The sequence below is a fragment of the Eubalaena glacialis genome, chromosome 1 (assembly GCF_028564815.1).
Source record: "Eubalaena glacialis isolate mEubGla1 chromosome 1, mEubGla1.1.hap2.+ XY, whole genome shotgun sequence".
NCBI classification, from domain to species: domain Eukaryota; kingdom Metazoa; phylum Chordata; class Mammalia; order Artiodactyla; family Balaenidae; genus Eubalaena; species Eubalaena glacialis.
The window spans coordinates 65,580,330-65,603,759 of record NC_083716.1 but is presented as its reverse complement, the minus strand read 5'-3'; the positions used below and the strand labels follow the sequence as shown (position 1 = coordinate 65,603,759).

The window sequence follows — 23,430 nt, the reverse complement described above, 5'->3', positions numbered from 1 at the left end:
TGGATGCTACAGTCCCTTATATAAAATGTCATAGTATTTGCATATAACCAACGCACATCCTCTTGTATACATTAAATCATCTCTAGAGTATACTTATAATACCAAATACGGTGTAAATGCTATGTAAATAATGGGCAGCACATGGCAAATTCAAGTTTTGCTTTTTGGAACTTTCTGGAATTTTTTTTTTATTATTTTTTTTTTTTTAAATTTTTTGGCCACACTGCACAGCAAGTGGGATCTTTGTTCCCCAACCAGGGATCAAACCCACGCCCCTTGCGTTGGAAGTGCAGAGTCTTAACCACTGGACTGCCAGGAAGTCCCTTAAAATTTTTATTTTATATTGGAATATAGTTGATTAACGATGTTATGTTAGTTTCAGGTGTACAGCAAAGTGATTCAGTTATACATGTATCTATTCTTTTTCAAATTCTTTTCCCATTTAGGTTATCACAGACTGTTGAGCAGAGTTCCCTGTCCTTGTAGTTAACCTATTTTAAATATAGCAGTGTGTACATGTCAATCCCAATCTGTCACCCCCCCGCCCCCCCGTAACCATAAGTTCATTCTCTGTGAGTCTGTTTGTTTTGTAAATAAGTTCATTTGTATCATTTTTTAAGTGATATTATATATTTGTCTTTCTCCATCTGACTTCCTTCACTTAGTATGATAATCTCCAGGTCCATCCATGTTGCTGCAAATAGCATTATGTCATTCTTTTTAATGGCTGGGTAATATTCCATTGTATATATGCACCACATCTTCTTTATCCATTCATCTGTCCAATACTAAGACTTTTAAAATGCTTAAAATAGATAACTAATGAGAACCCACTGTATAGCACAGGGAATTCTACTCAGTGCTCTGTGGTGACCTAAATGGGAAGGAAATCTAAAAAAGAGTGGATATATATGTATACATATGACTGATTCACTTTGCTGTACAGCAAGAAACTAACACAACATTATAAAGCAACCATATTCCAATAAAAAATTAAAAAAAAAACTGAAAATGGATTAAAGATCTAAATAAGACTGGATACTATAAAACTCTTAAAGGAAAATACAGGCAGAACGCTCTTTGACATAAATCACTGCAAGATCTTTTTCGATCCAATCCTAGGGTAATGGAAATAAAAAAAGAATAAACAAATGGGACCTAATTAAACTCAAAAGCTTTGCACAGCAAATGAAACCATAAACAAAAAGACAACCCACAGAATGAGAGAAATGTTTGCAGATGACACCACAGACAAGGGATTAATCTCCAAAATTTACAAACAGCTCATGTGGCTCAACAACAGAAAAAAACAACCCAATCAAAATGGGCAGAAGACCTAAACAGACATTTCTCCAAAGAAGACATACAGATGGCCAACAGGCACATGAAAAGATGCTCAACATTGCTAAGTATTAGAGAAATGCAAATCAAAACTACAATGAGGTATCACCTCACACCAGTCAGAATGGCCATCATCAAAAAGTCTACAAATAAAAAATTCTGGAGAGGGTGTGGAGAAAAGGGAAACCTCCTACACTGTAGGTGGGAATGTAAATTGGTGCAGCCACTGGGGAGCACAGTATGGAAGTTTAAGAAACTAAAAATAGAGCTACCATATGACCCAGCTATCCCACTCCTGGGCATATCTCTGGAGAAAATCATGGTTCGAAAGGATACATGCACCCCAGTGTTCACTGCAGTGCTGTTTACAGTAGCAAAGACATGGAAGCACCCTAAGTGTTCATCAACAGATGAATGGATAAAGAAGATGTGGTACATATATACAATGGAATATTACCCAGCCATTAGAATGAATGAAATAATGCCATTTGCAGCAACATGGATTGACCTGGAGATTATCATACTAAGTGAAGTCAGTCAGATGGAGAAAGACAAATATCATATATCACTTATATGCAGAATCTAAAAAAGATGATACAAATGAACTTTTTTTTACAAAACAAACAGACTCACAGAGATCGAACTTATGGTTACCGGGGAGAAGGGTGCTGGGGAGGGATAGATTGGGAGTTTGGGATTGACATGTACACACTGCTATATTTAAAATAGGTTACCTACAGGGACTTCCCTGGTGGTCCAGTGGTTAAGAAGCCGCCTTCTAATGCAGGGGGTGCAGGTTCAATCCCTTGTTGGGGAACTAAGATCCAACATGCCACGGGGCAACTAAGCCTGTTTGCTCTAGAGCCCGCCCGCCACAACTAGAAAGCAGCCCTGCGCACCACAACAAAAGATCCTGCAGGCCACAATGAAGATCCCGTGTGCCACAACTAAGACCCAATGCAGCCAAATCAATATTTTTAAAAAAATTAAAAAGGACCTACTCTATAGCACAGGGAACTCTGCTCAATAGTCTGTAATAACCTGATAGTTATAGTAAGGAACTCAGCCTAGCCCAAACCTGTCTTTTGCAGCTCGTTTGTCACAAAAGCAGTTATTTAAAAATCTGACACCCACCACCCACCCCCATCTTACCACTTTGGTTTGATTCTCTGCTGGGATATTTCAGTTCATTTGGTAGGGGACCAAAGTTCTGTCCCCCACCAAAACTAAGTTCTCAGTTTTGGGTTTTTGGGTTTTGTTTTGTTTTTTTTTACAGTGTTGAGAAGGGACTCCTGTCATATTGGTTTCTAGTGTGTGAGATGCTGTCTGCTGTGTTTTGTATTTTTTCATTTTTTGACTAACTGTATGGAAAATTGTCAGTAAAGCCTTTGTCATAGGATGGACTTAAAAAAAAAATCTGTAATAACCTAAATGGGAAAAGAATTTGAAAAAGTATAAATATATCCTATGTATAATTGAATCATTCTGCTGTGCACCTGAAACTAACACAACCTTGTTAATTAACTATACTCCAATATAAAATAAACATTCAAAAAAATAAATAAAATCAGTAATATGCCCACCAGGACCTCTGAGCACATTTTAGTAAGGTATACAATCCAGTAACTTTTGCTTCCAAACCTTAAGGAAGTCAATTACCCAGATCCATAAGCTATTTCTGAAAAGGAAAGATCAAGGACTTCATATGTAAGTGCAGGTTCCAAAATACAGTCAATCCTCATTATTTGTAGATTCCATATTTTTGAATTTGCCTACTTGACACAATTTACTCATAACCCCCAAAAACAGTACTCGAGGCACTCATGTGGTCATTTGCAGACAGCAAAGGATTTGAGGCACCTGAGGTGCACATTACCAGCTGAGGTTGAACAAGGCAATGATCCACCTTCTTGTTTCAGCTCTCATACTATAAACAGGTATCCTTTTTGTGGTCTAAATTACTCAGTGCCACATTTTTTTTTGGATTTTGTTGGTGATTTCATTGTTTAAAATGGCCCCCAAGTGTAGTGCTGAGGTGGTCTCTAGTGTCCCTAAGCACATGAAGGCTGGGATGTGCCTTCTGGGGAAAATACAGTGCTAGATAAGCTTCATTTAGGCACAAGCTACAGTGCTATTGGCCCTGAGTTCAATGTTAATGTCAATGTTAATGAGTCAATTATATATTAAATAAGGTGTCTTTAAACAGAAACACATTAAAATAAGGTTATGTATTGATCAGTTGATGAAAATATTGTGACCAGAAGCTCATCAGAATGTAACCCTGTATTTGCCCTAGGAGTGATGTTTTAGCATTCCCTAATTCACTGTTCACAGCAACTGTATAGAAGATAACTACCAGGACCAATGAGAATCAGCTATACATTGTTTCCTTATAAGAGAATCCAGGTAGAAAGTTTTACTGTTGGGATTAAAAACCACTTTTTCTACGGAACTGAATGTTCACCTGAAGGAGACGATCCAACTGACTGGTGACTTACATCAGTGTTGTGCTTCCATGTTGCTTGGGAGGTGAGCAACTTGATTCTCTCCCTGTAGAACTGGGCAGTGCCTGCTGTACTTGGCATTTGTGTCACACCCATGTTGATGGAAAAAGGAAGATTATAAAGGCAGAGCAAAGTACACAGATTAATGGCAATACTGCATTAAATCTAACATGATGACTGAAAATGTTACTTCATGTTACGAAGGATTTTTTTTTAAATACTAGTGAAAACCAAAATAATTTAAACCATGAAAAATTTAAAAATTGTTCTTTGCAAAAATAAATTCCTTCCACAGATGTAACAGTATTTTGGTAAAACTGGACGTGGGACTCATTACAAAATGGAATATTTGACCATTAAATCACCCCCACCATTCCAAACATTGTTTTGGGGGATGCTTTCCACTCAGGACTGCTTTTAATTTATGAAAAATCCATTTCAATTTGGATTCTACTAAATTGGAATTTGACAAATTGATTAGGAGCTATGCTAACCTTCACCTTGATCAACACTATTTCTTCATTTACAGAGACCATAGCATAGGCATGGTGGTAAAAGCAAATGCTTAAACAATTAGAGGAAACTGCTTTCAACAACCTACCTCTTAAGAATCCGTGTATAGATTCAGGGTTGCCGGGGGGATGGTGTTGGGGAGGGGTGGATTGGGATTTTGGGACTAGCAGATGCAATCTATTATATACAGAATGGATAAACAGCAAGGTCCTATTGTGACTGTATTCAACATCCTGTAATAAACCATAATGGAAAAGAAAAGAAAAAGAATCCAAGTAGACATGAATTATAGAATTCTTATCCTAAAGTATTCTAAAAACCTGTATGAGCAATCCTTTTATTAATCTAATTCTTTTAATGTATTAATCACCCACATGTACCTGTTCTAAGGTCTAAGAAATTGTTTTGGGGTGCCACTGTGTCCATATAAGATGGTGAACTTAATTGGTAAATATGTGTTCTGACTACTCCACTGGCTGGCTGCTCCCCCACGTCTTCCTCCCTCTCCGCCGGCCTCTCTGTTTCCTGAGAAAACAGCACTATTGAAATTAGGTCAGTTCATAACCCTACAGTGATCTCTAAGTGAAAGGAAGAGTTGCAAATCTCTCACTTTAAATCAAAAGCTAGGAATGATTAAGCTTAGTGAAGAAGGCATGTCAAAATAGGCCAAAAGATACTCCCTCTTGCACAAGTTAGCCAAGTTATGAATGCAAAGGAAAAGTTCTTGAAGGAAATTGAAAGTGCTACTCCAGTGGACACATGAATGATAAGAAAGCAAAACAGCCTTATTGCTGATATGGAGAAAGTTTTAGTGGTCTGGATAGAAGATTAAACAAGTCACAACATTCCCTTAAACCAAAACCTAATCCAGAGAAAGGCCCTACCTTTCCTTCATTTCTGTGGAGGCCGAGAGAGGTGAGAAAGCTGCAGAAGAGAAGTTTGAAGCTAGCAGAGGTTGGTTCATGAGATTTAAGGAAAGAAGCTGTCTCCATAATGTAAAAGTGCAAGGTGAACAGCAAATTATCCAGAAGATCTAGCTAAGATCATTAATGAAGGTGGCTACACTAAACTGATTTTCAATGTGGATGAAACAGCCTTCTATTGGAAGAAGATGCCATCTAGGACTTTCATAGCTAGAGAGAAGTCAGTGCCTGGCTTCAAAGCTTCAAAGGACAGGCTGACTCTTTTGTTAGGGGCTAGTGCAGCTGGTGACTTTAACTTGAAGCTGATGCTCATTTACCATTCTGAGAATCCTTGGGCCCGTAAGAATTGTGCTAATTATGCTTTATGCTAGTTATGCTACCTGTGCTTTGTAAATGGAACAACAAAACCTGGATGACAACACATCTGTTTACAACATGGTTTACTGAATATTTTAAGCCCACTGTTGAGACCTACTGTTCAAAAAAAAAAAAATTCCTTTCAAAAGATTACTGCTCATTGACAATGTACCTGGGTCATCCAAGAGCTCTGACGGAGATATACAATGCGATTAATGTTGTTTTCATGTTTGCTAATACAGCATCCATTCTGCAGCCCATGGATCAAGGAGTAATTTCGACTTTCAAGTCTTACTGTTTGAAGAAAAAAATCATAAGGCTATCACTGCCATAGATGTGATTCCTCTGATGGATCTGGGCAAAGTAAATTGAAAATCTTCTGGAAAGGATTCACTATTCTAGATGCCATTAAGAACATTCATGATTCATGGGAAGAGGTCAAAATATCAACATTAACAGGAGTTTGGAAGAAGCTGACTCCAGCCTTCAGGGATGATTTTGAGGGGTTTAAGACTTCAGTGGAGGAAGTAACTGCAGATGCGGTAGAAATAGCGTGAGAACTAAAAGTCGAGCCTGAAGCTGTGACTGAAATGCTGCAATCTCATAAAATTTTGACAGATGAGGAGTTGCTTCTTATGGATGAGCAAAGAGAATGGTTTCTTGAGATGGAATCTACTCCTGGTGAAGATGCTGTGAAGATTCTTGAAATGACAACAAAGGAGTTAGAATAGTACATAAACTTACTTGATGAAATAGTGGCAGGGTTTGAGAGGATGGACTCCAATTTTGAAAGAAGTTCTGCGTTGGGTGAAATGCTGTCAAACAGAAATTGTTCGTGAAAGGAGGAGTCCATCAGCGCAGCGCACGTCACTGCTGTCTTGTTTTAAGAGATTGCCACGGCCCCCCCACCCTTCAGCAACCACCACCCTGATCGGTCAGCAGCCACCAGCACTGAGGTGGGACTGTCCACCAGCAAAAAAGTTTATGACTCTGAAGCCTCAGATGATGGTTAGCATTTTTTAGCAATAAAGTATTTTTTAATTAAGATGCGTACATTTTTAAGACATGATGCTATTGCACACTTAATAGACTACAGTATAGTGCAAACATAACTTTTATATGCTATGGAAAACAAAAAATTCGTGTGACTCGCTTTATCGCAGTGGTCTGGAATCAATCCTGCAATATCTCTGAGGTATGCCTGTATTCAAAATTTAATATACATGGTGACCTTAGTTTTTACCTATAGGTAATACATAAGAAAAAACTAGAAAGAAATATGCAAATAATAGTGAGTACTTTTGGGTGGTAGGAATTTTTTTTCCCCACTGCTTCAGTGAGGACTTGTTACTTTTATAATGGGGGGGGGGAAGTGATACAAAAAAGAATGCAGTACACAATGAAAATTACAATTGTGACCGTTAACTTATACAAATCATGTATCATTTTAGCTACTGAAGCTGAAGGAGATGTGCCAGAGCTTTATCACCAAAGAAAAGGGGAAATAGCAAGATGCTGGATCAAATACTGTTTGACTCTCATGCAGAATGCCCAACTTTCCATGCAGGTAATACAGTCAAAACTGGTCTTTTCTTTCTTAAATAGCAGGATGTTAAGTAAAAAAGTTAAAATGGGGAGTATGCTCATTGGGCTCACTGCCTGTGTATTATTCAAGGCGTGCAGAACACTCTCATATATGTTTCTTGTTCTCCCCATCTCAACCTTTTCAAATCTTACTCATCAATCGAGGCCATCTCAGATAACACCTCTTCCTTCAAGACTTCCCTTTGGATAGAGCATAAGCTCCGTGAGAGGGAGGCTTCATCGTATTCGTATCGTATACTAATCTCCAGACACAACAGGTTCTCAAAAATTATTTTTTTAAATTTATTTTTGGCTGCGTTGGGTCTTTGTTGCTGCACACGGGCTTTCTCTAGTTGTGGGGAGCACGGGCTTCTCATTGCAGTGACTTCTCTTGTTGCCGAGCACGGGCTCTAGAGCGCAGGCTCAGCAGTTGTGGCGCACGGGCTTAGTTGCTCCGTGGCATGTGGGATTTTCCTGGACCAGGGCTTGAACCCATGTCTCCTGCATTGGCAGGTGGGTTCTTAACCACTGCGCCACCAGGGAAGCCCCTCTCAAAAATTATTGAATGTATAATTCTTCATCCCCTACAGATATCTTCTCCCTCCTTTAAATTCCATAGAACCCTACCTAAGTCACTTGACTTTGTATTATCCCTGTTATCCCTATTCATATTCTTATCTTATTCCTTTACCTCTTTTTAGACTATAAGCAACTTGATGGTAGGAAGTCTTACTAATCTTTACATACTTTATAGAGTAAATATATATTTGATAAAAATATAAGTATAAATATATCTGGAAACAGCCCTGCTAGTTTGTAGCTGTGTATTCATGGCAGTTAACTTCTCTTTGCCTCAATTTCCTCACAAGTAAGATGGGGGTAATAATAGTACTTAATAGTGTTGCTGTGAGAGTTAAATATATATAAAGGGCTCAGAAAAGTGCCTGAGACATAACCAAGTCCTCAATAAGTTAACTATCATCATTGGTATTGTTATTACTGATCCATACCTAATGGATTCTAGTTCCTAACCACTACAGAGGAAAATAAATCATTTGGATGCACCATACTAAGTGTAGATACATTGGAGACTTTCCTGAAGGAGTTATTATGCTGCTTTTCTATTTACATGCATTGAAGTATAATCAGTTTTAGTAAATATAGAACCTTGTGAAACTACTAAACAAAATAAAACCAAACAAGCCACCAAATCCCAGAAACATGGGTCTTTCAAAGATGAGAGCACTTTAGAGGTAGAGGGTAAAGATGAGGCATGTTTGGAAAAGAAAGGAAATAGGGAGAAAAACTAGGGAGCTTTATGTCTCGAGAAGTTGCCAGGAAAATCTGTCAGCTTTCTTCTGCTCAGAAAGCACCCTAGAAAGCATGTAAACAAGCAGCCAGGAAGCACATTAAATAAACAAGATTTAGAGACTTATGGCCTGCGTTTGAAGTAATTGTGTCAAGCAAAACACTCTGTGTGATTTAACTCTTACCCTTCCTTTAGTTGATGTTTTCCAGACTGGGCACTAGAGTTTATCACCTGGTTACTTTAAACTCAAATAGTTGCCATGCTACTAAATTACTCAGATTTTCCTTAATCTGGCTTTGTTACTTTAACTTTATCCTTTGATCATCTGTTTACCTGAAAAGCCTTCTTTAATTCAAGTTTAATAACATATACAAATTTAAGTTATTTCTGCCAGCTCTATGGTAGTCATTGTACTATGATGAACAAAAGTAGACTTGGTTTTTTTTACTTCGTATGAAAGTGCAATTTTAGTAAGTTCCACAAAGGAGAGACACATGATACGAGAAGTCATAGTAGGAGGACGTAACATCTGAAAGAAGCTCCAGGAATGAGAAGGCATAGCATTCCAAGGAGCTGAAGCCGCATGTTTAAAAGTTCTATGGCATAGGGAGCATGGTGTTAGAAGGGATGGAACAAAGGCCTGTGAGGCTGGAGCAGAGTGAGAGCACACGTGATATACAATAGAGTTAGAAGGGGATAAAACTGGGACCTCCCTGCTGGCGCAGTGGTTGAGAATCCGCCTGCCAATGCAGGGGACACGGGTGCGAGCCCTGGTCCGGGAAGATCCCACATGCCGCGGAGCAACTAATCATGTGCGCCACAACTACTGAGCCTGCGCTCTAGAGCCCGTGCTTGGCAACAAGTCACCGCAATGAGAAGCCCGCACACCGCAACGAAGACCCAACGCAGTCAAAAATTAATTAATTAATTAATTTTTAAAAAAGAAAGAAACAATGGGATAGAACAAGCAGGGCCTTCAATGAATGGAGTTTTTGGACTGATCACTTAGGTAGCAGAATGGAGAATGAATTGAGGGAAAGCAAGAGTGGATGGGGGAGATGAGAAGACCATTGGAACAGTGGAGGTGAGATGTGAAGGGAGCTTGGTCTAGGATGGTGGCAAAAGAGATGGTGGAAAAGAATGCATTCAGGAGGTATTTAGGGGGCAAAATGTAAAGGACTTGGTGATGGATTGGAAGTGTGGGGTAAAGGGGAGAGGAGAGGAACATCTCAAGGATGATTCCTCGACTGCTGGCTGTCCAGATCGATGGAGTGTCCTTCACTAAACTACTACTAGAATAGGAACGTGTTTGCTGAAGAGTAAGAGTTCCCTTGTGGACATGTTGAGGATGAGGTGTCTGAGCCTTCTGAGAGAAGGAGATGTTGTGTGGGGAGCTGTAGTTACGGGTCTGGAGCTTGAGAAGAGGTCCAGGTCGTACCTGTAGATTTGTGAGTCCTCCTCCCATGGATGGCAGTTGCAGCCGTGGGTATGGATGGAGTCACCTGTGTAGAGCAGTGCTGTCCAATAGAAATAAAATTACGTATGTGGCTGGTATTCCAAGTTTTCTAGTGGCTACATTAGAAAAGGAAAAAAACAGGTGAAATTTATATTTCTTAGCCTAGAATATAAAAAGATATAATCATTTCTATTTGTCATCAATACTAAAGAGTTGAGTTATTTTAAATTTTGTACTAAGTCTTGGAAATTGGGTATGTATTATTTTACACTGATCACATCTCAGTTTGGACATTTCAGATGCTCAATAGCCATCCACACGCAGCAAATGGCTACTGTTTTGAACAATGCAGATCTAGAGAGACAACTTCAAATGAAAAGAAGAGAAGGCCTTGGGGCTGTCCACTGAGGGATCTGATGTTTAATTTTCTTGTCTAGGAAGAAGAGAATGAGCATAGTCTTTTTTTTTTTTTAACCATCTTAGTTTTTTTTTTTTTTTTTGACCCCAGGAGGTAGGGGAGATAACTTTAACTATGAGTAGATTTAACTCTGTCTTTATTTTAGTATCTTTAAGAGACCTAGAGTATTTCTCTGTAATATATTTCAGTAAATAACTTAGCATAAACATCATGTTGTTAATCTTAATTGCATTTCTATACAATATTTTTAGGATGTAGATTTCAATCTTACTCTAATGTTAAAATACTACTAATAATGTATTAGATGTATATAATGTTTCACGGCTCTTACAGTTTTCATATGCATTTATCTTACCTGAAAGAGTAACTATAAATGAGTTAGTTCCCCAAAGAGGAAAGTAATAAGCAGTTTTACTTTTTCCTAGTTTCTTTCATTTTTAATATAAGTGGAATATAATTAGAAAGAAGTTTTGAAAGATGTGATTATATCACCTCCCTAAACCAGGCTGGGAAGAGGGTTTTCTTATCTTTACTCTCAAGTTTGCTGTAGTATTGGCAGCAGGAGGCCAGTGTCTGTCCTCAACCATAATTTATTTTTTTCTTTCAGGACAACATAGGGGAGCTTGATCTTGATAAACAGTCTGAACTTAGAGCTTTAAGGAAGAAAGAACTAGATGAGGAAGAAAGTGTTAGGAAAAAAGCTGTGCAGTTTGGAACCGGCGAACTGTGTGATGCCATCTCTGCAGTAGAAGAGAAAGTGAGCTATTTGAGACCTTCAGATTTTGAAGAAGCCAGAGAGCTTTTCTTAATGGGTCAGCACTATGTTTTTGAGGCAAAAGAGTTCTTTCAGATTGATGGTTATGTCACTGACCATATTGAAGTTGTCCAGGACCACAGTGCTCTGTTTAAGGTGCTTGCATTCTTTGAAACTGACATGGAGAGACGGTGCAAGATGCATAAACGCAGAATAGCTATGCTAGAGCCCCTAATTGTGGACCTGAATCCACAGTATTATTTGTTGGTCAACAGACAGATTCAGTTTGAAGTTGCACATGCTTATTATGATATGATGGATTTGAAGATTGCCATAGCTGACAAGCTGAGGGATCCTGATTCACACATCGTGAAAAAAATAAATAGTCTTAATAAGTCAGCACTGAAGTACTACCAGCTCTTCTTAGACTCCCTGAGAGACCCAAATAAAGTATTTCCTGAGCATATAGGGGAAGATGTTCTTCGCCCTGCCATGTTAGCTAAGTTTCGAGTTGCCCGTCTCTATGGCAAAATCATCACTGCAGATCCCAAGAAAGAGCTAGAAAATTTGGCAACATCATTGGAACATTACAAATTTATTGTTGATTACTGTGAGAAGCACCCTGAAGCTGCCCAGGAAATAGAAGTTGAACTAGAACTTAGCAAAGAGATGGTCAGTCTTCTTCCAACAAAAATGGAGAGGTTCAGAACCAAGATGTCCCTGACTTAATAATCCTTGTTTTTAATGACAGAAAGTGTGCAGTAATGAAGAGATTTTTTCCCCCCTTATTCAAACAGGCCCAATTCCATTATGATGTCTACCTTCATAGCCAGATGAGTGCTGTCTGAACTTGAGATAGACCAATTGAGTCTTTGCTAGGACCTTCATCAACATAATTAATAATTTATACCTAATTATGTAAATAAATTGCCTTGTTAAAGTGACATGTGATTGGTATTTAGATTGCTCGTTTCCTATTTAAATATAAACCTTTTCTGCCTCATTTTCTAAAAGTAGGTTCTTTGTTGGCTAATACTTGATGGATTCGTTAAAAGGAGAAATGCTGGGTAATATACCTGGTGGGCAAGCTGTTACTGTATTAAAGTTGAAAAAATAACTTCTTGTAGTTATTCTTCCCAAAATATTTGCTTTCCTAAATTCCCAAAGAAATCTTTCCCTTCTGAAATATTAAAAAACTAAGTTATGTTGTAAAGTATTGTAGTTTGTTTCATTATAGAGGAAGAAGGCCATGTTGGAAATATAATAAATTGACTTGCTTCACTAATAAAAGCTTCCATTTATTCTTTTGTCTTCTTGTAAGAGTTGGTTTATTTTTGATACTTCAAAGGGTATTACCTTATTTGAAGCCAGAGAAGAATATTTCTTTGGTAACATTGTATAGAGAGAACACATTAAAATCTTATTCATTGAATATACTTTTTGAAATACTACTACGTTCCAGAAAAATTTTATTGACTGCAGTTTCTCAGAGGATCCTAGTATATCTATTAAGCTTTAAGCACTGTTGAAAAAAGATATGCACATAACAACATTGTTAGTATGTGTTAGTCATTTTAAGTGGTTGCAGAATTGAAATGAAGTCGCTATCCAGTGCAAAAATCAAGATCAGTTGTAAAATTTGATACAGAGAATAGCTCTGTATATTGACCTAGTCCTAAGCTTTCCGAAGCCAAGTCTAAGATTCTGTAACATGTATGTATGTGTGGTAAATACCTTGCTTTTCCTTTGAGATCAGTTTGCCAGGAAAAAAAGATCTTTGAGTGTAACAGCAGTGTGTAATTCACTCAATATTTCATATTTATTAAATGTCTCCTGTGGATCGGGCACTGTTCTCGGTTTTCTAGGCTTAGAGGATACAATAATGAACAAGATCAGCAAGATCCTATTCTCATGGAGCAAGTAAATAGATAAGATTTCAACTCATGAATGCTATTAAGAAAGGAACCAGAATTCTAGGTTGACGTTTAATGGGAAGTGGTGCGACAGTGACCTGAAAGGCCGCTGAAAAGGTGGAAAGTGACAGTGAGCCGAGAACTAAACGGCCAAAAAGGGGCAGCAAAGTAAAGATTCTTAGGTAGAGTGTTCCAGAGGATGCTAGGCCCTCAGGCTGGCTCCAGCTTAGGAAGGAGTTTTGCATTTTAGAAGATAGGAAAGGCCAGTGTGGCTGGAGCAGATGAGGTGGGAGTAGAATGGGGTGGGGCAGGAGTAGGGAGTCCAGATGGAGAGGGCTTTGTAGATGAGGGTAAGGAGTTAGGATTTTATTCTAGGTATAGTGGGAAAACTTTGTAGATTTTTTAAAAAGGGAGTGACATGTTCTGATTGGCATTTTTAGGAAACTACTATGGCTCCTCAGGGGAGAATAGATTGTAGGGAGAAGGGAGAGGCACCAAAGGGGAAGCATGGAGACAAGCTACGTTCTATTAGGATTAATCCAAATGGTTTGGACCAGGGTCATCAAGTAGGGATGGAGAGAAGTGGGTAAGTTCAGTATGTGCTTTGGGAGTAGAATCACAGGACATGCCAGAGGATTACGTGGAAGGCATGAAGGGGAAAGAAGAATCAAGAACCATATGAAGTTGAAGTATGCAGGAGAAGCACATTTCTATGAGGGAGATGTGGGGTTAGAATTAAGAGTTCTATTCAGGTCATATTGAGTTTAGGATATTAAGATGCTTGAGATGGGATGCTTGCTAACACCCCCCTTTAATCAGACTTTAAAAGCAAAGTGAAGAGGATCAAGAGGAGGCAAAGAGGGGAGGGAGGTTTCTTGGGGGTAGTGAGATGGCTCTGCATCGCAGCTACTCTCATTCCTTCATCTCTTGAAAACTGATTCTAGCACAAGTCCCCCTGTTATGAGACTTCCCTGATATAGCCATTTTGCTCTCAACCTTACTCAACCTCATGACTTCATTTTAAAGTCGTTCATTAGCTTGCTTAACAAATACTTACTGATGTCTTTCTCTATGCTGATCACTGTGCTAAGCTCTAGAATATGGTCCATAAGGCACAGCCTCTTAAATCCTGATAGCTTTTCCTCTTCCCAACTGTGTTACTCAACTTGAGTTCAAGAGATAAAATTCAAGTGTTAACAGGCATTAGTCTTAAAACCAGTCTTTATCCTAATAACCATCAACATACTTTGCTATTTGTCATTTGCTGTCTATAGTGACTTTTCATATTCTAAAACTTTGTCTTTAGTTATCAGCAGAAAATCTCACTGGCTGCTTTGCGTCCTGCACTATATTCATGTAGCCTGTTCCACAAACTGCTTTCCCTGAGCACAGCTTCCTAGAGACATCTGCCTTCCGAGACTTTGTTGCTTCTCTGGATTAGTAGTTCTCAAACTTTTTGGTTTCAAGGCCACTTTGCACTTAAAATTGAGGATGCCAGAGAGCTTTTGTTTATGTAGGTTATATCTCTCGATGTTTATCCTATTTGAAATTTGATTTAAGGAAATTTTAACAATTTATGTTAATGACAGATCCATTGGATTTAAACAATTTTACGAAAAACTTATTTTCCAGAAGAAGTGGCATATTTTACATTTTTGCAAACATCTTTAATGTCTGGCTTAATAGGAAACGGGTTGATTCTCATAACTGGTGTGATATAACATGTCATGTAGCCTTTGGAAAACTCCACTGTACATTTATGAGAGTGTGAGTGAAAAAAATAATGTCTTCTTATTATGAAACTAGTTTCATGGGATCTCCTGCCCCAGTCTGAGGTCCCCTGGACCCCCACCTTAAGAACTGCTGCCCTACTTAATCTCCAAAATATACAAACAGCTCATACAACTCAACAACAACACCAAAAAAAAAATCCCAATCAAAGGCAGAAGACCTAAATGGACATTTCTCCAAACAGGCTACAGATGGCCAATAGGCACATGAAAAGATGCTCGACATCACCAATTACTAGAGAAATGCAGATCAAAACTACAGTCAGGTACTATCTCACACCAGTCAGAATGGCCATCATTAAAAAGTCTACAAAAAAAAAAGTCTACAAATAACATGCTGGAGAGGGTGTGGAGAAAAGGGAACCCTCCTACACTGTTGGTGGGAATGTAAGTTGGTGCAGCCACTGTGGAAAACAGTATGGTGGTTCCTCAGAAAAGTAAAAATCGAATTACCATATGATCCAGCAATCCTACTCCTGGGCATATATCCAGAGAAAACCATAATTCAAAAAGACACATGCACCCCAATGTTCATTGCAGCACTATTTATAACAGCCAGGTCATGGAAGCAACCTAAATGCCCATCAACAGACGAATGGATAAAGAAGTTGTGGTACATATATACAATGGAATATTACTCAGCCATAAAAAGGAACAGAATTGAGTCATTTGTTGAGATGTGGATGGACCTAGAGACTGTCATACAGAGTGAAGTAAGTCAGAAAGAGAAAAATATCGTATATTAACGCATGTATGTGGAACCTAGAAAAATGGTACAGATGAACTGGTTTGCAGGGCAGAAGTTGAGACACAGATGTAGAGAACAAACATATGGACACCAAGGGGGGAAAACCGTGGTGGGGTGGGGATGGTGGTGTGCTGAATTGGGCGATTGGGATTGACGTGTACACTGATATGTATAAAATTGTTGGCTAATAAGAACCTGCAGTATAAAACAAAACAACTAATACTAAACTTTCTTTGGGTTATTTGTATGGAAATATGTTAATATAAATGTTTCAGACATTACATGAAATTTCTAAAAATCTTATGTTCTGGTATAATGTTATAAGTCATAATTCTAGTTATTACTTTAAAATGTATATCTCAGAAATAACTAAATTTCCTTGTCAATTGCATTATTATGAACTTTCATCAAATCTTTAACCGTGGTCATTTTTAAGTCTTTTGTCATTTACAGACAGTTCTGGGTATACTCTGATGCTTTTGCAAAAATGTTCCTATAAAAATAAAAGGGTTTCATCTTCAAGGAATTCATGGAAAAGACTCTGACAAGTACAGGTTTCTGGTAACTGACTACACTGCTGAACTGAATGAATAAGCATTTTCAGAACTCTAATGTAAAACTGATGAATTCATAAAAGTGCTAACAGAAGATCAAGATGAAAAAAAAAATTACATGGGACTGAGTGAACTGATGAGGATGATTATAATTTTTGTGACTTTCTGTTTGAATAAAAAAGAAAAAAAATCCCACAAGGACTCAGAGGCAAAAAATATACAAATCAGTTTTCACTGCAAAGTAAAGGAGCTGTTACAGTGGAGGATTACTGGACTGAATGTCAATATTATGACATAGTATGAGTGTGTTTCGTGTTTGGTAATTGCAATCATTGTTGCTTTTGTTGTGGTCATCCATTTACAATGCTTGGTGTCAGTTTATTTATCTCTTGTAAAAATAAAATACAGTGTGTGTGTGTGAAAAAAAAAGAAAGAAAAGATACATACACCCTAATGTCCATTGCAGCAGTATTTACAACAGCCAGGACATGGAAGCAACCTAAATGTCTGTCGACAGGAATGGATAAAGAAGTTGTAGTGTATATATATACAATGGAATACTACTCAGCCGTAAAAAAGAATGATATAATGCCATTTGCAGCAACATGGATACAACTAGAGATTATTATACTAAGTGCAGTAAGTCAGCAAGAGAAAGACAAATACCATATGATATCACTTATATGTGGAATCGAAAATATGGCACAAATGAACCTATCTACAAAACAGACTCACAGAGAACAGACTGGTGGTTGCCAAGGGAGGGCAGGTGGGGGGGAAGGACTGGGAGTTTGGGGTTAGTAGATGCAAACTATTACATTCAGAATGGATTAGGGACTTCCCTGGTGGTCCAGTGGTTTAGAGTTCGCCTTCTAATGCAGGGGGTGCGGGTTTGATCCCTGGTCAGGGAGCCAAGATCCCACATGCCTCGCGGCCAAAACAACCAAAACATAAAACAGAAGCAGTATTGTAACAAATTCAATAAAGACTTTTAAAAAAAATAGAATGGTTAAACAACAAGGTCCTTATGTATAGCACAGAGAACAGTATCCAATCTCCTGGGATAAACCATAATGGAAAAGAATATAAAAAAGAATGTATACATGTGTCTAATTGAGTCACTTTGCTGTACAGCAGACATAACACAACATTGTAAATCAACTATATTCCAATTAAACAAAACAAAACCTGCTGCCCTATAGCCTGCTCTGTGTTGGGCAAGGTGCAGAGTGGATGCTGAGGGTTAGTTTAGGAAAGTAATGTGGCTGCAGTGGCTGGTCTAGGTCTCCCATCCAAAGAAAAAATAGACTTCTCTATTATTTAGTGCACATTGGTTTTGGGTGAGTCTAGAGTCATGGCAATGTCATGTCTTTATTATTTTATCATGGAATGTACTGGGTTTCTTGGCAATGCTGGGTTTTTTTTTGTTTTTTGGGGTTTTTTTTAACATCTTTATTGGAGTATAATTGCTTTACATTGTTGTGTTAGTTGCTACTGTATAACAAACCGAATCAGCTATACATATACATATATCCCCATATCCCCTCCCTCTTGTGTCTCCCTCCCTCCCACCCTCCCTATCCCACCCCTCTAGGTGGTCACAAAGCACAGAGCTGATCTCCCCGTGCTATGTGGCTGCTTCCCACTAGCTGTTTTACATTTGGTAGTGTATATATGTCCATGCCACTCTCTCACTTCGTCCTAGCTTACCCTTCCCCCTCCCCGTGTCCTCAAGTCCATTCTCTACGTCTGTGTCTTTATTCCTGTCCTGCCCCTAGGTTCTTCAGAACCCTTTTTTTTTTTTTTTAGATTCCATATATATGTGTTAGCATACGGTATTTGTTTTCCTCTTTCTGCCTTACTTCACTCTGTGTGACAGACTCTAGATCCATCCACCTCTCTACAAATAACTCAATTTTGTTTCTTATTATGGCTGAGTAATACTCCATTGTATATACGTGCCACATCTTCTTTATCCATTCATCTGTCGATGGACACTTAGGTTGCTTCCATGTCCTGGCTATTGTAAATAGTGCTGCAATGAACAGGCAATGCTGGGTTCTTTAATACTGTTTTATCTGCTTGAGCTCTGTCAAAGCTGTTTCATTGTTGTTTTCATCCCTATTACTGTAGAGTCACTGAAAGGTAATAGAAGTTCTCCCTTACCTAGACAGTTGGTTCATTATTCTGGGATAGTTTTGCAAAATCTTACATGAAATACATATGCCCAGAACCCTTAGAAGTGTTGGCAGCATGACAGAATTTGGACTAGAGCCATAGGGTTATTTTAAATAGACTTTTGTTCTTTTGCTCACTCCTAAAACTAATTATTGAGGCAAAGAGTATATACTGAGCTAATAAAAAGTGGGACTTTTTGATACAAGAGTCCTTTGCTATTTTCTTTCAGTCTTGCTAGATTTACGTATATACAATGGACAATCACACAGCCATTAAAAAGAATGAAATAATGCCATTTGTAGCAACATGGATTGTCCTAGAGATTACCATACTAAGCGGAGTAAGTCAGACAAATATCATATATTATCACTTATATGTGGAATCTGAAAAAATGATACAAATGAACTTATTTACAAAACAGAAACAGACTCACAGACTTTGAGAACAAAATTATGGTTACCAAAGGGGAAAGGTGGGAGGGAGGGATAAATTAGGAGTTTGGGATTAACAAATATACACTACTATATATAAAATAATCAACAAGGACCTACTGTATAGCACAGGGAACTCTACTCAATACTCTGTAATGGCCTATATGGGAAAAGAATCTAAAAAAGAGTGGATATATGTATATGTATAACTGATTCACTTTGCTGAACACCTGAAACTAATACAACATTGTAAATCAACTATACTCCAATATAAAATAAAAATTAAAAACAAAGAACTAACCATTGAGGTAGAGACCAGGCAAAAGTCTGTGAAAATTAAAGTATATAATTTAAATAATTATGTATTAAATAATTATATAATTTAAACAACTGTTCAGGGAAAAGAGTAAGAAATATCCCAGGGTATTGAATGCTTTAACTGCTGGGCAAATGACAATCCATGCATAACTTTTGGCTAGTGGGACCTGAATAGGCATTAGAAAGCAATGGAATTAATAACACTGCTGTATGTCAAATATGAAAGTTGTTAAGAGAGTACATCTTAAGAGTTCTCATCACAAGGAAAAAATATTGTTTCCTTTTATTTTGTGTCTGTATGAGATGATGGACGTTCACTAAACTTATTGTGCTCATCATTTCATGATGTATGTAAAGCAAATCATTATGCTGTACACCTTAAATTTTTTTTTTTTTTTTTTTTTTTTTTTTTTTTTTTTTACAAACAATTTTTTGGGTGTTTTTTGGCCACGCTGAGACCAGGCCACATTCGATCCTGACCAGGGATCAAACCCGGGTCCCCCAGCAGTAGAAGCACAGAGTCCTAACCACTGGACCACCAGGGAAGTCCCCTGTACACTTTAAATTTATATAGTGCTGTATGTCGATTATAGCTCAATAAAACTAGAAGAAAAAATATCTCAAAAAAAGAAATCTTGCTAGATTTAGACAACTAACAGGCTAAATGCATCATTCCTTCATTCATTCACTTATTCAACAAGTGAATGCCTACTATCAGAAGACTGAATTTTACCTGTCAATTCTGAGCAGTTTTGTGAGAAAAACATTGAAATTTGTCTATGAATTTTAGGGTCTTTCAGATGGTGTAGGCTATCTTTGGGGGAAAAACCTGGTTATTAAGGATAGGTTTATTTAAATGCCATTCTCAATTCTTGGCTGTTATTCTCAGGGGCCTACAGTGGGTGCAGGCGAGACTTCTTCCCTTGAAATTGCCTTGGGGGAAAGTTTTTGCAGTTGCCTATAATTCAGTGGAGTTTTCTGGGTTATTTACACCTTGTTCATCTCTGCTCCTCAGATCAGCTTTAGCCAGTGCTGTTAGTTTCTCCCCAAATCATGTGAGAGGGAGGGCTTGATAGATTTTGTATTTTCCTTTTTTCGTTTTTGTTTTTGACTAGAAAATAGCCACATCCACATTTCAAATGCTATTTTTGTTTTGGCCAATTAAGTTTCTTCTCCTTGTACTCGGGGGTTGGCAAACTCTCTGTAAAGGGCCAGATGGTAAATATTTTAGACTTTTCGTGCCATGCAGTCTATTGCAGCTATTCAATGCTGCTGTGAAAGCACCTGCAGACAATATATAAATAAATGAATGTGGCTCTGTTACAATAAAAATTTACTCTTGACAACAGGTGGCAGGCCAGATTTGGCCTGGGGGCATGGTTTGCCAACTCTTGCTTTTACTGGTTTACTGTTGGAATTTCTTTCTACCTTATATATAAAATGTACTTATAAAAACTAATGTTATTGAGCAGTACCTAGTCCATTCCAGGTACTCTGCTAAGCGCTTTATGTGCATTATTGCATATAATTGTCTTGAAAACTTTAACATGGATACTATCATCCTCTTTTTTACAGAATGTGCAACTGAGGCTTAGAGAGCTCCAGTGACTTGCTCAAGGTCATGCAGCTAGGAAGTGGCAAAGCTATTATTTGTTTTTTGGGGTTTTTTTTTTTGGCTACGCCGCACAGCTCACGGGATCTTAGCTCCCCTACCAGGGAATAAACCTGGGCCCAAGGCAGTGAAAGCGCCAAGTCCTAACCACCGGACCGCCAGGGAATTCCCCAGAGCTACTGTTTGAACCAAGGTCAATATGAGTATCTTTTACAAAGTTAACAAGCTGCTGGTTCTATTAATTTTAGTTTAAATGGACTATAAGAAAAGACAACCATCCATTGATAGATGAATAGATAAAGAAGATGTGAAATATATATATATATATACATACACACACACACACACACACACACACACAAAATATTACTCAGCCATAAGAAAAGGATAGGAGGGAGGGAGGGAGGGAGATGCAAGAGGGAAGAGATATGGGGATGTATGTATATGTATAGTTGATTCACTTTGTTATAAAGCAGAAACTAACACACCACTGTAAAGCAATTATACTCCAATAAAGATGTTAAAAACAACAACAACAACAAAAGAAAAGGATAAAATCTTGCCACTTGCAACAACATGGATGGACCCAGAGGGCATTAGGCTAAGTGAAGTAAGTCAGACAGAGAAAGACAATACCATATGATTTCACTTACATATGGAATCTAAAAAACAAAAACATGAATAAACAAACAGACTCATGGATACAGAGAACAAACTGGTGGTCGCCAGAGGGGAGGAGGGGGTGAGGGGTTGGGAAAAATAGGTGAAGGAGATTAAGAGGTACACACAGTTATAAAATAAGTCACAGGGATGTAACATACAGCGTAGGGAATATAGTCAATAATATTATAGACATAGTGTTACCATACAGTAACTTTGTATGGTGGCAGATAGTTACTAGACCTATTGGGGTGACCATTTCATAATGTATATAAATGTCAAATCATGTTTTACACCTGAAACTAATATTGTATATCAGCTATATGTCAATAAAAATATTTTTTTAAAGAGACAACTACACCTGAAGTAAAATTGCTGACAAGCCATTGAACCAGGCCGTTGAACCATTCCCTTCCTATAATAAGGGAAGATGTACCTAAAATTATGTTGTCCAAATCATAATTGTAGGTATATCTATGTATATAGACATAGATGTTAAAAATTACCCATTTTGTAGCTAAGTAGCTGTTGCAGTATTTCTAAACTTTTCATAGCTACCTGCATTGCAGGTCTGTTCTTGATTATCACAATCAGTTACTAATCATGAGATATGAAGGGAGAAAGCTCAAATATGTTAGGACCACACATTTTTTAAATGGCCCAGATGCATTTTTATAGGGTAAGTGTCACCACACAACTGGGCCTTTCAGTCATTTTGCACTTAAGAGAGATGTGATATTTTTGGGGGGAAAAAAATCAGTTGGGGGTCATAGTATCCATTCAAGTTGTTTTCATCATTACTTATTTTGGGACTTTGAAAAAACCTAAAACAGGAAAAAAATTCAAGAAAGCAACCAGGAACTATGTGTCAAGGAGAAATCCCAGAGAAAGTACAGCTCTCATAAAAAATCTCACCCATACAGCCCAATCAGAGACTCTTGAAGCCAGTAACTTCTCAGGGAGGTCACAACCCAGTATTAACTTTTCATCTATAGGAAGTGCCAGGAAAGCCTTATACATGCGTTGTATGAAATTGGGTTCAAAAATAGAGTTAAGAAAAACCAACCAGAAAACCTGCTGGATGATAATGTGTTTCTGAATCTGACATGCTCGGCAGCAGTCGTGCACTGGCTGTCAGTACAGAGCTCTTTACCCCCTCTTCCTTCTGAATTCTCTCACTCGCTTTTCCTCCCCCCTGGTTATCTTAATCACTTTGCCTTTCCTGTTATCACCCTAAGTCAGGTTTTGTTATCAAGAGATGCATCACTCTCCAAAGTCATCTGTGATCTCCTTTAGATGATGTTTATGCTTTTAATTTTCACCCCAAAGCTATTGCTTGGACACTAAGAAAATGGTACAATCATGTAAGAAATTATCAAAAATGAAAACAGAGTAATTGCCAATCTGCTGATTATGCAAAACTATAGAATGGCTTTATGTTAAAAACTTATTGTCCTTTTAGACTGGGGTTTTGAACTTTGCTTCTGAATATTTAAACTTTCATTTGTTTTTCTCTGCCTGGAGCCCAGAAAATCTAATTACATTCCACTTAAAAATAAGGAGAAATGATTCCCAAGCTCCTCTGGAAGAATACCTTAAGTTTCACTTATTGAGGAGGTGCCAGAGTATCTCAAGTTGTAATTTAATTCAATTCCATGGGCCTGCTTTTACCTTTCTAATTTGAATATATATCTTATCACACAAACTTAATAGAGCATGTATACTAAATACAGAGGGTATGTTTGCAATGACTGGACTTGATGTATGATTACACATTAGAAATGAAAGTCACTTTGAGATTGCTTGGTGTGCTTACAGAACTCGGCAGGCACCCTCCAGAGCAGCTGACATTAAGAGGCTTTGGTGACCACTGTTCAGCAGAGGTGGCACTAAGCTGCCAGAGACAGAATACAAATAGCTTTCAAATATCAACTCCAAATTCAAGTACTGACTGCTAATTAAGCTGCTTCTCATGTGGGGCAACTCTGTTGTTCCAGGATCAGCAGCAGGAATTTGTTTATAAAATTAGTTAATGATACTCAATGACTGTTGAATAATTTGGATACT

General features: G+C 38.0%; 1 protein-coding gene across 2 annotated transcripts in view; it reads left to right on the top strand.

Moving 5' to 3' along the window:
* The window catches only part of KIFBP (kinesin family binding protein), a 36,208-nt gene extending 23,778 nt beyond the window's left edge, over nt 1-12,430 (top strand). For both annotated transcript variants that reach the window (XM_061197555.1, XM_061197550.1), the window contains exons 6-7: nt 7,090-7,205; nt 11,013-12,430. In XM_061197555.1, coding sequence (XP_061053538.1) covers nt 7,090-7,205; nt 11,013-11,888 — 992 coding nt within the window. In that variant the 3' untranslated portion in view covers nt 11,889-12,430. The remainder of the gene's footprint in view (nt 1-7,089; nt 7,206-11,012) is intronic.
* The last annotated feature ends 11,000 nt before the right edge of the window (nt 12,431-23,430 follow it).